Source organism: Corvus moneduloides, chromosome 29 (genome assembly GCF_009650955.1).
Source record: "Corvus moneduloides isolate bCorMon1 chromosome 29, bCorMon1.pri, whole genome shotgun sequence".
NCBI classification, from domain to species: Eukaryota; Metazoa; Chordata; class Aves; order Passeriformes; family Corvidae; genus Corvus; species Corvus moneduloides.
Window position 1 is genome coordinate 2,374,435 of NC_045504.1, and position 13,286 is coordinate 2,387,720.

A 13,286-nucleotide genomic window follows, 5' to 3' on the forward strand; every position below is an offset into this window, starting at 1 on the left:
AGACGGTTCTCGATGGAGGTTTGTGGATGGCAGAAATTCTCTGAATGCCCTCTCTAATTCCTCATCCTCCGTGTTTTAAATTAGGAATAATAAAGAGCGCGGCCGCCCGGTTCATTGGAGGAGCAGGCTGCTGAGGGGCTCAGACGCATCGAAATGCAAATCCCGGGGAGTTTTGTTGCGGTGCTTTTGTCCAGACGCGGTGGAGCTCGGCAGGGCTGGGTGGATGGGGAGGGTGATGTGGAGAAAAGGATGAACTGAGGGCATGAGGAGTTCTGCAGCTGAACACGCACACCTGGGACCTCTTAAACCTCCCCTCCTAATGGGGGAGAGGAAGGTGAGGGTGAAAAACCATGGGGAGAGGCAGGAAAGGTCCTTTGTTCGTGTTGGTGCTGCCAGGACCCTCCGCTGGTGTGGGTTCGGCACAGGGGAGGTCACACCTCCATCCTGGGGCTCTGCCGGTGTGGGATTGGCACAGGTGGGGTCACACCTCCATCCTGGGGCTCTGCTGGTGTGGGATTGGCACAGGTGGGGTCACACCTCCATCCTGGGGCTCTGTTGGTGTGGGTTTGGCACAGGTGGGATCACACATCCATCCTGTCCTTCTGCTGGTGTGGGATTGGCACAGGTGGGGTCACACCTCCATCCTGGGGCTCTGTTGGTGTGGGTTTGGCACAGGTGGGATCACACATCCATCCTGTCCTTCTGCTGGTGTGGGATTGGCACAGGTGGGGTCACACCTCCATCCTGGGGCTCTGCTGGTGTGGGTTTGGCACAGGTGGGGTCACACATCCATCCTGTCCCTCTGTTGGTGTGGGTTTGGCACAGGTGGGGTCACACCTCCATCCTGGGGCTCTACTGGTGTGGGATCGGCACAGGTGGGGTCACACCTCCATCCTGGGGCTCTGCCGGTGTGGGTTGGGCACAGGTGGGGTCACACCTCCATCCTGTCCCTCTGCTGGTGTGGGATTGGCACAGGTGGGGTCACACCTCCATCCTGGGGCTCTGCTGGTGTGGGTTTGGCACAGGTGGGGTCACACATCCATCCTGTCCCTCTGTTGGTGTGGGTTTGGCACAGGTGGGGTCACACCTCCATCCTGGGGCTCTGCCGGTGTGGGTTGGGCACAGGTGGGGTCACACCTCCATCCTGTCCCTCTGCTGGTGTGGGATTGGCACAGGTGGGGTCACACCTCCATCCTGGGGCTCTGTTGGTGTGGGTTTGGCACAGGTGGGGTCACACATCCATCCTGGGGCTCTGCTGGTGTGGGTTTGGCACAGGTGGGGTCACACCTCCATCCTGTCCCTCTGCTGGTGTGGGTTTGGCACAGGTGGGGTCACACCTCCATCCTGGGGCTCTGCTGGTGTGGGTTTGGCACAGGTGGGGTCACACCTCCATCCTGGGGCTCTGTTGGTGTGGGTTTGGCACAGGTGGGGTCACACCTCCATCCTGGGGCTCTGCTGGTGTGGGATTGGCACAGGTGGGGTCACACCTCCATCCTGGGGCTCTGCTGGTGTGGGTTTGGCACAGGTGGGGTCACACCTCCATCCTGGGGCTCTGCCGGTGTGGGTTTGGCACAGGTGGGGTCACACCTCCATCCTGGGGCTCTGTTGGTGTGGGATCCGCACAGGTGGGGTCACACCTCCATCCTGGGGCTCTGCTGGTGTGGGATTGGCACAGGTGGGGTCACACCTCCATCCTGTCCCTCTGCTGGTGTGGGATTGGCACAGGTGGGGTCACACATCCATCCTGTCCCTCTGCTGGTGTGGGTTTGGCACAGGTGGGGTCACACCTCCATCCTGTCCCTCTGCTGGTGTGGGATTGGCACAGGTGGGGTCACACATCCATCCTGGGGCTCTGCTGGTGTGGGATTGGCACAGGTGGGGTCACACCTCCATCCTGTCCCTCTGTTGGTGTGGGTTTGGCACAGGTGGGGTCACACCTCCATCCTGGGGCTCTGCTGGTGTGGGTTTGGCACAGGTGGGGTCACACATCCATCCTGGGGCTCTACTGGTGTGGGATCGGCACAGGTGGGGTCACACCTCCATCCTGGGGCTCTGGCACAGGTGGGGTCACACATCCATCCTGGGGCTCTGCTGGTGTGGGATCGGCACAGGTGGGGTCACACCTCCATCCTGGGGCTCCCTGGTGCTCCCTGAATCCTTTGGCCACACGATGGAGCACAAGGAATTCCCGGGCTGTGGTTTCTGAATGCACACGGAACGATTTAGGGGAGATTTGGTTGGGATTCTGTGGTGGACAGGGTCGTTCTCATCCTTTTTTTTTTTTTCAGTTTGATGTCCTGCTCTGTCCTGGCAATTCCAGCACACGGCACTTACTGATTCCCTGTTTTTGTCATCCCGGAGCTGCCCCGGGTTTTTCCTGAGTTGATTTAAGACCCACTCTGGGGATCGGGGTGATTTTTATCAGCCCCAGTGGGCGTGGAGTTTGTCTTTCCATGATTGATGTAGAACGGGGATTTTCAGCTCTGAGTCGAGTGAAAAGGGATGGAGGAAAAAAACCAAATTAGAAAGGAAGTAGTTTGATGCAGTTAGAGGTTTTATTGTGCGTGTTGGGGATGTGCCAGAGAGAATAAAATAATGCAAACTACGGAGCAAACTCTCTGACTTCCAGCTGCTACGCCACAGGTGGATATTTAATATATTCATTATATTTAAGGAGTTTTTATTATTCTATTTAAGGACTAAATGCTTTGAGAGTGAATTGCTTGACACAAGAGACCCCCCTTGACTTGAAAGCCAAGTTCTGTTTTTCATCATTTTCCATTTTTTTTTTGGTCTTATTTCTGTTAGTTTCGTATACAATTAAAATCCCTGAATCCCTGAGGTTGGAAAAGCCCTCCCAGACCATCAGCTCTGACCTGTGCCTTATCCCCACCTGGCACTGAGTCCTTGGACACCTCCAGGGATGTGACTCCACCACCTCCCTGGTCAAGAACACCCAGATTTCTTTACAAATTTCCCTCTGGAACAAAGTTGGAAGCAGAAAATAAATGTTTATTTTTTAGCGGCATTGGCGTGGGGAGCCCTTTGGTGGCACTGAGGCCACCTGGATGTGGTGTCATCCATGTGAGTGGCCGGACTCACATCTCCTTCACACAGCCATGGAAATCTCCTCGTGCCACGGGGAGATAAGAGAAGGAGATAAGAAGCTATGAGACCTCGAAATCTAATACAGAGACTACACGGAGAGGATTGAATAAGGGCTGGCTCCTAAAGGTGCCAGAAGGTTCCCAAAGGTGCCAGAAGGTTCCTAAAGGTGCCAGAAGGTTCCCAAAGGTCCCAAAAGGTTCCCAAAGGTGCCCAGGAGTGATTTCAGCAGGAAAAGCGTCATGTTTGTGGGAGATGCCCCTCAGTGCTGGATGTTCTCGGGCTCTTCACACCCTGGTTGTCCCCCGGGCACCCTGGTGAGGTTTTACTGCCCACAGTTGTACTGGTAACTGTTGGACCACTGGTAGGAGTAGGGGCAGGAGCTGTCCTGGCACACGGGGGCCGGGGCACACACCTGGGGACACCTCCTGACCACGGCCTGCCCGCAGCGGGGCACACACAGCTCCCTGCCCTGCACCAGGGGCTGCGGGAAGGGCACGGAGCAGGGGTCCAGACACCTGGAGCTGCTGCAGGACGAGGAGGACGAGTGGTGGCCTTCCACCACGTGGGTTTCCACGCAGCCCGGCCGGCAGGGCCCGGGGCACCGCGGGCTTGCCAGGGTTTTCCTCATGGTGCAGACCTTGGTCCCCGTGGGGGCACAGGGAGAGCAGGACCCGCAGGTCACCACGCCGGGGCTGTGGCACTGCTGGGTGAAGGTGGGCGCGGAGCACTTCATCCCGCCGGGAATGTAGCACTGCTGCTTGTACTGGTACCCGTAGTAGGACATGGCTCTGGAGGATCCTGGAAAACATGGGAGGGAGGTGAAGGAATTCCCTGCTGGGCTCTGGCACAGGAATTTGAGCTCTGGCTCTCAGCCCTCAGCTCTCCATCCAACTGCCACGGCAGGGACACCTCCCACTGTCCCAAGCTGCTCCAAGCACCATCCAACCTGGCCTTGGATGCTTCCAGGGATGGGGAATCCATGGAATAACCTGGGCCAGAGCCTCCCTGCCTTCACAGGGAACAATTCCTGCCCAATGTCCAACTGTAATTTCCCCTCTGTCACTCTGACCCCATTCCCTGGGTCCTGTTCCTGCAGTTCCTGAGGAAAAGTCCCTCTCCAGCTTTCCCCACAGCTCCTGCAGATCCTGGGAGGGGATCTGAGGTCTCCACAGACTGAATGTTCCCAACATTCCCAGCCTGGCAAAGACTGATCCAAACCTGGATAATTATCACCTGAACCAGCAAAATAAGTGGCCTGCAGTAAAGGAGAGGTGTAGAACTCAATTTTAACAAAGCAAATAAAAGATATGGACCAAAGAAGAAGATGGAGAAACATCACATCCCAACTTGGGCGAGGCTCTGTAAATCTCAGGCTCAACTTTAAACTCCTTTATCTGTCTCTGCCTTCAAGAAAAACAGCAACAAACCCAAGAAAGAACCTTTAGAAGAACAACCCTCTTAATTCCCAGTGTCAGGCTATTCCTGCAGGATCCAGATTCCAGTTCCAAGTCCCAACAAAATGGTATTTTCTTAGGAATAGAAACAGGGAAACAACTTACCGAGCTCACGGTGGAGAGTAAGGACTGGATGGAAAGCTTGGAAATGGGGGTTTTTATATGGACTTTTTATAGTCCTTCAGACTTCATGGAAAACCTGAGCCACTGAGTATCAAATCCTAATAAACCACAGCAGGGAATTTGTTCACGTGCAACTTTTTCACTGGCTGTAATTATTTTACTCACTTGGGCTCGTTAATGCGTTGCTGTCCCCAAATCCCATGAAAAACACCTCACACCCTGCGGGTTCTTTCCATTTTAAAGCTTTATGGGGAGAAGGAAAAGCCACCTTTTATCCCATTGACCTCGTTAGGTACCTAAAGAAATCCATCTCTGTCCTCCTAAAGCTCCTTTTGTCGGAGTGACGATCGGGAAGCAGCAGTGGGGGAGCGGGAATTGATGGTTCTCACTCCATTTTTCCTGCATAAAGGCAGCCGGGACACTGAGGAATGAAGCTTTGGAAAGCAGGACTGGGAGAGATGCACCCAAGGCTGGCACTGAGCTGCTCCTCATGTGGCTAATCCTGTGCCCCTCAAACTTCCTAAGAGTCATTCCCTGACTTTGCTCCAAGCCCCATCCAGCCTGGCCTTGGACACTTGCAAGGATGCAGAATCCATGGAATAACCTGTGCCAGGGCCTCCCCACCCTCACAGCGAGGAATTCCTTCCCAATATCCCATCTGAGCCTCCTCTCTGTCAATCCGAACCCGTTCCTCATCATCCTGTCACCACCTGCCCTTGCAAAACGTTTCACCCCAGCAATAACAGAACAGGGAATTCTTTCCTCATGACCCCATTGTCCCACCCTGCGATGATCCCAACAGCTCTCGGATCAGCCCAACAGCTCTGCTTTGCACCCAGAGCTCGGCTCTGTCCCTGTGCCTTGTGCTGGGCCCTCCGAAGGGATCCTGCTGCCGCAGTGTGATGTCATTAGGGTAATTAGCAGCCTTTGATGTGCTGAGACGCGGCCCTGAAATTGACTCTGTGCTGGCGTTGTTCGTAATGGGGCTGAGCCAGGACAGCTTGGCTCGTGTCAGACATTAATGAGCATTTGTGAGGGGTTTACGAGGTCCTGTTATGAAGGTGTTGTTTAACGTCCTGTCAGTGCTGCTCCTGCTTTATGAGCGGGTAAACACCAGGGTGAGCCAGCTCAGCACCCCAGGAGTGTCTTCATTAATCAGTAATGTCCTTATTTATCACTAAAATGTCTCCATTTATCACTAAAATATCTTCATTTACCAGTAGAACAAAGCTGAGTTTTGGGGTGAGAACAGGCCCTGATAAAGGTTTTTTTCCTTCCTTCCAGCTCTGAGCATCCCTTTAAAAAAAGCCCCTGTGGATGTGGTGGTTTAGCTCTGATTTTATGCATCTATTAAATATATGTATTGGAAAGGGGAGTAGAGTTATCAGGGAATCAGGGAATGGGTGGGAAGGACCTTAAAGAACATCTCATTCCATGGGCATGTGGGAGGCGGAATTCCCTCTCCAAACTCCTGACAGGAGCTCCCACTGACCAAGAGGGAACGGCCTCAAGCTGTGCCAGGGGAGGCTCAGGGTGGATATTTGGGAAAATCCCTCCTGGAAAGGGTGGCCAGGCCTTGGGAGGGGCTGCCCGGGGAGGCCATCCCTGGAGGAAGGACTGGACGTTGGTCTGGGTGACCAGGTGGGGATCGGGCACAGCTTGGACTCGATGACCTTGGAGCTCTTTTCCAACCTCAGGGATCCTGGGGTTCTGTGTTTGGTGTTTCATTGGTGTCAGTGATGGATCCATCCCTGGTCCCCGCTTTATTGAGCACTTCACCCCCACTGGTGTCCTCAGGGATCTCCCTCCTCCTGGGCTCAACTCTTGCTTGATCCTTTCTGTTTTATCTTTCCGAAGCCAGTGATTTTTGTGCTTTTCATCTTTACCTTCAGAGGAGCTGGAATTTGCTCCTTCAGCCTGTTTGAGCTGGTAAATTGAGCTGACACTGCTCTGTTGTGTTCCTCACTCAGGTGCTGAGTTTTGGCCATGCTACACCTGTTGATTCATCACTTTTATTTCCTGGTTGTGTCTGAGCTGTTAAAACTCCTGTTAACAACGATACAATGACAACGTCAGGGCACTAATGAGCTTTTATGATGTGTTTGGAAGCACTTCCAGAAAGCCTTGACATGGCTCTTGTCAGGGTTACTGTTCATGTTCACAGAAATCCACCCTGCAGTGACAGGAACCCCGAGCAGAGAGAACAAACCCCAGCACTGCTGATTCCTCCCACGCTGGAGTAAAGATATTAATTTTTAATTATTAATAAATCCCTGAAATAAGATTTAACATTTAATCTTATCTTCAGCTGGCTAAACCCAGTACCCAGGTATTAATTCCAATGTTTTTGACTTTGGGGATAAGTTGCTGGCCAATCTAAGCTGAGGTGAAGGCGGATGTTGCAATTCCCATGGTTATCTTCCATTATCAGTTGTGGCTGTCCCACCCCTGGAAGTGTCCAAGGCCAGGATGGATGGGGCTTGGAGCAACCTGGGATAGAGGAAGGTGGAATGGGATGGTCTTGGAAATCCCTTCCAACCCAAAGGAGAAGGCTTTGAGGTGAGGTTTAATAAAAGAGAGCAGAAGTAGGAAAAGACTTTTGTTTTTAAACCAAATGGAACCACAATGGAGCAGCTGCTGCGGGTGGGAGTGTCCATCCAGCTCACACCGGTGCCATCCTTGGCATCCCTGACTCCACTCCTGGCTGTCCCAGAGCCTCCTCCTCAGGTTTAGCAGGATGATAACCCCAATCAGCAGCTGGGATTCATCAGCAACTGGGATTCCAGAGGCATCTCCCACTCATTGTTCCCAACGTGCCGCGTGAGTTGTTGTTCCAAGGGCTTTGGGTGCCCTTTGATTGGAGAAGTGACTCCCTGGAAAAAATGCCTGCCAAGGTCTTGCCTCGGTCACACCCCATTTATGGCCTTTTTGCCATTCCCTAAATCCAGCCATGATTGATGGTTTTGAAAGTATGGGGTATTTAATGTGATGTAAAATGTGGTCTTGCCTTTCTTTCTGTTTTATTGTTGAAACGTGTAAAGGAATTGTGTGCTTGGTTGAAATCAGGTTGAAAGAGGTGTCCCGACTTATTTGGGTCAATAACTATAAAATTCAGGATTTTTGCAGTGTGCCAGAGCTCTGATCAGACTTTGTATTAGTCTGAAGAACCCAGAACACAGATTATCCCTCTTCCATCAAATATTTCATCCAAGAACCCAGAACTCCCCTTTATCCCTCACTTTTTCAGCTCTTCCTGGGCTGACTCAAGGATATTTTTATCCAGAGAAGTGCCTGGTTCCCCCCTGCCTAGGAATGAGTCCATCTACGGAGAAGATCAAGCCTAAACCCCATAAACCTTTTGCCTTTGAGATGCAGAGATGAAGAATCCCCTCTCTATAAAGTTGAAATTGCAGAGTGGGGAAGGCAGTAAAGGACAGGTCATGCGGGACAGTAGGACAAACCAGTAATTAGCAAGAGTGAGTTATCTAAAACAACTGACATCCATTAACAAAGTTGGATCTTGAAAGAATCGTGGTTACTAATTGATTAGGAAGTTCTGCACGTGGGTGATTCACGTGCTGGGCACTCTGGGGACGGGTATAAAAGCGTTCAACCGCACACCTTGCCACGATCATTTCTCTTCTCTCACTTCTCTTGTGCTGTAGGTAAGTGAATTCCTGAATTCCTGAATTCCTGAATTCCTGAACTCCTGAACTCCTGAATTCCTTCTCTAACCGAGCCTTTGAGTGTGGTTTTGGGATCAGTCTGACATTCTCCTGGTGGAAACCACCAGATGTGGCACTTGGTGCTCTGGTCTGGTTGCGAAGGTGGGGATTGGTCACAGGTTGGACTCGATGATCTTGGAGGGCTTTTTCAACCTCAGTGACTCTGGGATTGTGAAAATGAATCCATTTGTGGCTGTTCAGCCACTGGGAGATGCAGATCTGGGTGAGATCTAATTACTATTCCATGAAAACTCTTTCCCCTTGTGTTCAATACATGAGTTAGGGACGTATTTTAGGTGCTGAGCTATGAGAATTCTCCCTGTCCCTTGAGCCTCTTCATAGCCTTTTCTGCTCATGTTTGATTATGAAACTGATACGAATTTGTGTTTTATTTTCCTGCCCTTCCCTTGCCCTGCAGATCCCCATCCCTGAGCCATGGTTCACTCCCTGAGCCCCTGCACCGACGGCAGCGCCTCCCCCTGCGGCGTGGCTGTGCCCCAGCCCGTGGCCGACACCTGCAACGAGCCCTGTGTCCGGCAGTGCCCCGACTCCACGGTGGTGATTTACCCTCCCCCTGTGGTCGTCACCTTCCCTGGGCCCATCCTCAGCACCTTCCCGCAGCAGAGCGCCGTGGGATCCGCGGGAGTCCCCGAAGTTGGAGCCGGTGTCGGAGCCGCTGTCGGAGCCGGTGTCGGAGGTGGTTTTGGTGCTGCCCGAACCCCTGGAGCTTCCCAAGTTTACGGCGGGGCCAGGTGGAGCCGGGGGTACCCAGCTGGGAGCTGCAGACCCTGCTGCTAAAGCCAAGGAGTGGCGGCTGGAAGATGGTGAGCGGCAGGACGCGGATCCACGGCTGAGCTCCGGGGCACAGCGTTTAGGGAAAGGAGCATTTGGGGCAGCATCGAAAGCATCGGTGGATGTTTGAACGCCTCAAAAATCCATTTCCATCCTTCTCCTACCCTTCCTGATTTTTTTTCTCTAAAGCTTTCCTCTCTTTCCAAGCACTCTGTTCTCAAAGCTATGGACTGTTCCTGATTCCTTGGGGGCTTGTAGGGATCTTTGTGGCTTCCCACTGACAGTAGGTTTAGATTAGAGTTTAGGCAGAAATTAGGAGGAAATTCTTTCCTGTGAGGCCCCGGCACAGGTTGCCCAGAGAAGCTGTGGCTGCCCATCCCTGGAAGTGTCCGAGGCCAGGCAGGACAGGACTTAGAGCAACCTGGGATAGCGGAAGGTTCCCTGCTCATGGCAGGGGTGGAACTGGATCATCTTTAAAATCCCTTCCCACCCAAACCATTCTGTGCTTCTGTGACTGTGGCAATGTCAAGGATCTGGTACGAGATCCACTTTAGATCCATTTTCTAGCACTTTCCATGGTTACTGATGGATAAAAAGGGTTCTGGAGTGCCCCAGCCCCTGCTCTGCTGCTGTGCCGTGTGATCAGGGCTGGGTATCACCACAGGAGAAGCAACCCCACACATTACCTGAGTCACCCTGGACCAAACCACGGCTTGTGGGCAGTTTGTAACCAGTGCTGTGTCTCACCTCTTCTTCCTCATTAAACCAGACATTGCAGCAGGTTTGTTGGCGTGTGGGTGTCTCTGTGCGTTCCCTGTCCTTGTCCCGCTGCACCAACCTGATCCCATCATCAGGATAATGAAATTCCTGAGGACTCTGGCCAAGGTCTGTGGGTGCATCTCCTTTGCACAGCCACAGCTGTCCCTTCCTTCCCCACATTTCCAGTCTCTGTGGAGATTGTTGCTCAATACTGGCTTTTCTGGCACCTGCTCCTGGTGTCCTCGGGCTCAGCCTCCCCATCTTGGCAGTGACACAGGATTGGAGAAGCCCTCCAGGATCATTGAGCCCGAGCTATGCCCGATCCCCCTGTGGTCACCCAGACCAACGTCCAGGAATTGACTGGACACCTCCAGGGATGGCCACTCCAACCCTCCCTGGGCAGCCCCTCCCAAGGCCTGGCCGCCCTTTCCAGGAGGGATTTCCCCAAATATCCACCCTGAGCCTCCCCTGGCACAGCTCGAGGCCGTTCCCTCTTGTCCTGGCCCCATTTGCTGGGATAAGATCCCAAATCCCCCCAGGAAGAGCCCGAAATTCCCTCTGGATCCCCCTTTTCTTTGGGATGAGCCCCCCCAGCTCCCTCAGGACTCTCCATTCCCTTCTCCTGCTGCTCCAGCCCCTGAATATCTCTCAGCATAACCTGGACATGATGGTGATGCTCCCTCATGGAAGTGGGGATTTCTTCAGGAATATATTGGTAATAAACCTTTCCCAAGCTCTCCTGGCCGTGTTTGAAACGTTATGTAGCATGTGAGCAACAGCACCAGTGGCACTGAGGATTGCAAGGGGACCTGGGGATGTGGGGTTATTCCGGGTAGTCACTCTTTGGGGAATTATTATCCTTACATGGAAGGAAATCAGAGTTTCCCAGGCACCATAATAATGTGTAATAATGTTGGTGAGCCCTGGAGCAGGTGATGAAACCAGATTCTCCCCAACCACATAAACCCTACGAAAGAGAAATCCCCCAAACTTCAAAAGCCAGGGATCTTTGTTGTTGGGAGGATGGAGTGTTTGGGAAGGAGCTGCAGTTTATTGGGGCTTCCCAAGATGCTCTTTTATGGCCTAAGTTGAGATCTGCATTTACCACAAATCAGAAATATCAGTGAAATTATGAAATTCTGCCGGTGGGATTTGATAGAACTATTTTGGACACATTTTTATTCATTTGGATATAAAAGCTGCTCATGTGAAATGTCCTTTTGGGGACTAAAGATATCGAGTATCTCACTAAGAAGATTTAATGCCTTTTTAAGATAGAAGCGTTTGCTAATAACTCTTAGGTTCATTATTGAGCCTAATTATTGGGGTGAGCGATAATTGTGAGTTAACAATATCCATCTAAATAAGGCGAATTTTGAAATTCTTTTCTCCTGTCGTTTCCAACAAGGCCATTTTTTTCCTGTTTCATGTCCCACTTCCCCTTCTCCTAAAAGGCCGCACTCTTTAACAAATAATTGGAAAAATTAGTCCAGTTTGGGCAATAACCAGGGGCCCAACTTCTCATTTGGGACAGCTTTAGTCTTCAGGGAGGATCCTCAGCCTTGCAGGGAATCATCGTGCTGGCAGCTCCTGTGGCGTCACCCCTGTGGTTGGTTCCCAAGGGAACATTTAAATGGATAATTCCCCAGTAAATACATCCTGCTGGAGGCTGGCAGTCTGGAGTTGGAATGGAATCCCAGGAGTTGGTTTTCTGTTAGTTAAATTACCCGGCTGTTGGCTGTTATGATAATATCTCACTCAGGCCGCAAATTCCTCCCATCATCCAACTTTTCCTGAGCCTCGGGGCATGAATGAATTCCAGGTTTAGGATCTGAAAGGGGTCTACAAGGAAGCTGGGGAGGAGTTGATGGTCAGGAACTGGAGTGGCGGGACACAGGAGCTGCCAGCACGAAGATTCCCTGCAAGGCTAGACTCCAGATGTTAGGGACTGTCACCACATCTCCACCTCAAAGACTCTTGCCCTGACTCACTTCTCCCACTAGAAGGAAAAACCTTGAGTAACCCTTGACCTTGGGTTTATCCAAATATTTCACCAGAAACAGCCATTGCTTGATTGATTTTTCCCCCACAGACACTCCTGGAGCAAAGCTGGGCTTTGTGCTTGGGCAATAAATCACAAGAATGAGAGATTGAGGGGGAGTCTCGTGGTCATCCAAGGCAGGAGATCGGTGGCATTCGAGGTGAAAGACACCTAAAAGACCAAAGGCAGCCAAGCTGTGACCATCTTCTGGAGGGTTCAGCTCCTCTGCAAACGCAGCAGCCGGTTCTTCAGGGAGTTCCTGTCAGCCCCTGCCCTGTTGCCTCAGGAGACTGAGGAGCCCTGATTTAGATTTAGAACACTACAGATGATTTAGCTTTAGAATATAAGAGATGATTTAGATTTAGAACACTAAAGATGATTCAGATTTAGAACACTAAAGATGATTTAGCTTTAGAATATGACATGATTTAGATTTAGATTTAGAACACTAAAGATGATTCAGATTCAGAACACTAAAGATGATCACGTGGCACAGAACGAGGTGGTTCAACAAGCAGAGCCCAGACAGAACTGCCCAGATCCCCTGTGAGCCCAGTTCCATGTCAAAGACATCAGCCAGAGTCACAAATGTCACTGCAGAAGTGGCTGTGAGGGGGCACCTCTGGGCTGATTTCCCAGGCATAGCCATGGCCACCCCTCCTCTTGCCGTGGTGGCCTCCTGCAGAAGCATTTCCTAATGTTTCCCAGCTCTCAAAGAAAAGTAGAGGAAGGGCTCAAGAAAATAATTAAGGGAGGAGGTTGGAGAAGCCATTCAATGGGCAGAAAACCAGGACCAGCCAGCAGAAATGGTGCTCCTCCAGCCCAACATCCATTTCTGTCCATCATGTCATTGATTTCCCCGAAACTCTTTGACCAGGAACCAGCTCCAGGTAGCAGAGATGTGCTCCACAGCTCCATTTCCTTCTCTGGGAAGGGGCAGCCCCAGGCAAGAGTTAGGTCTGGTCTGATTTCCCAGTGGCCCAGTTTGAGAAGGACAGCCCCAGATCGAGATGCCCCAGGAAGAGGCGTCAGGGAGGAACAGCCACCCAAGCAGAGCAGCCCTTAGAAAATGGCAAAGCTTTTAAGAAAGGTTTCGCAACCCTTCTGCTGTCAGCAGCAAAATGGGCTGGGTTCCCCCGGGAAAACATTAGGAAATGCCGGAGTCTCCCAACACTATAAACTCAGCTTGTCTCCCTTGGATGCCTCTGGCACCCCAAGGCTTTTCCTATCTGCACGGAGAGTGTGGAAGGGCTTGGACAGCCATGCACAGCAGGGCAGATGGAA

The 13,286-nt window shown here is 51.9% G+C and overlaps 2 protein-coding genes across 2 annotated transcripts; one reads left to right on the plus strand and one right to left on the minus strand.

Moving 5' to 3' along the window:
- Nucleotides 1-2,533: 2,533 nt before the first annotated feature.
- On the minus strand, nt 2,534-5,282 carry LOC116436256 (late cornified envelope-like proline-rich protein 1). The gene is made up of 2 exons (XM_032093308.1): nt 4,668-5,282; nt 2,534-3,906 (listed from the first exon to the last, which is right to left on the minus strand). The coding sequence occupies exon 2, from the start codon at nt 3,890-3,892 to the stop codon at nt 3,431-3,433; it is 462 nt and encodes a 153-aa protein (XP_031949199.1). The 5' UTR covers nt 3,893-3,906; nt 4,668-5,282; the 3' UTR covers nt 2,534-3,430.
- Nucleotides 5,283-8,271: 2,989 nt separating this feature from the next.
- LOC116436275 (claw keratin-like) lies at nt 8,272-9,507 on the plus strand. The gene is made up of 2 exons (XM_032093328.1): nt 8,272-8,350; nt 8,829-9,507. The coding sequence occupies exon 2, from the start codon at nt 8,846-8,848 to the stop codon at nt 9,206-9,208; it is 363 nt and encodes a 120-aa protein (XP_031949219.1). The 5' UTR covers nt 8,272-8,350; nt 8,829-8,845; the 3' UTR covers nt 9,209-9,507.
- Nucleotides 9,508-13,286: the final 3,779 nt, after the last annotated feature.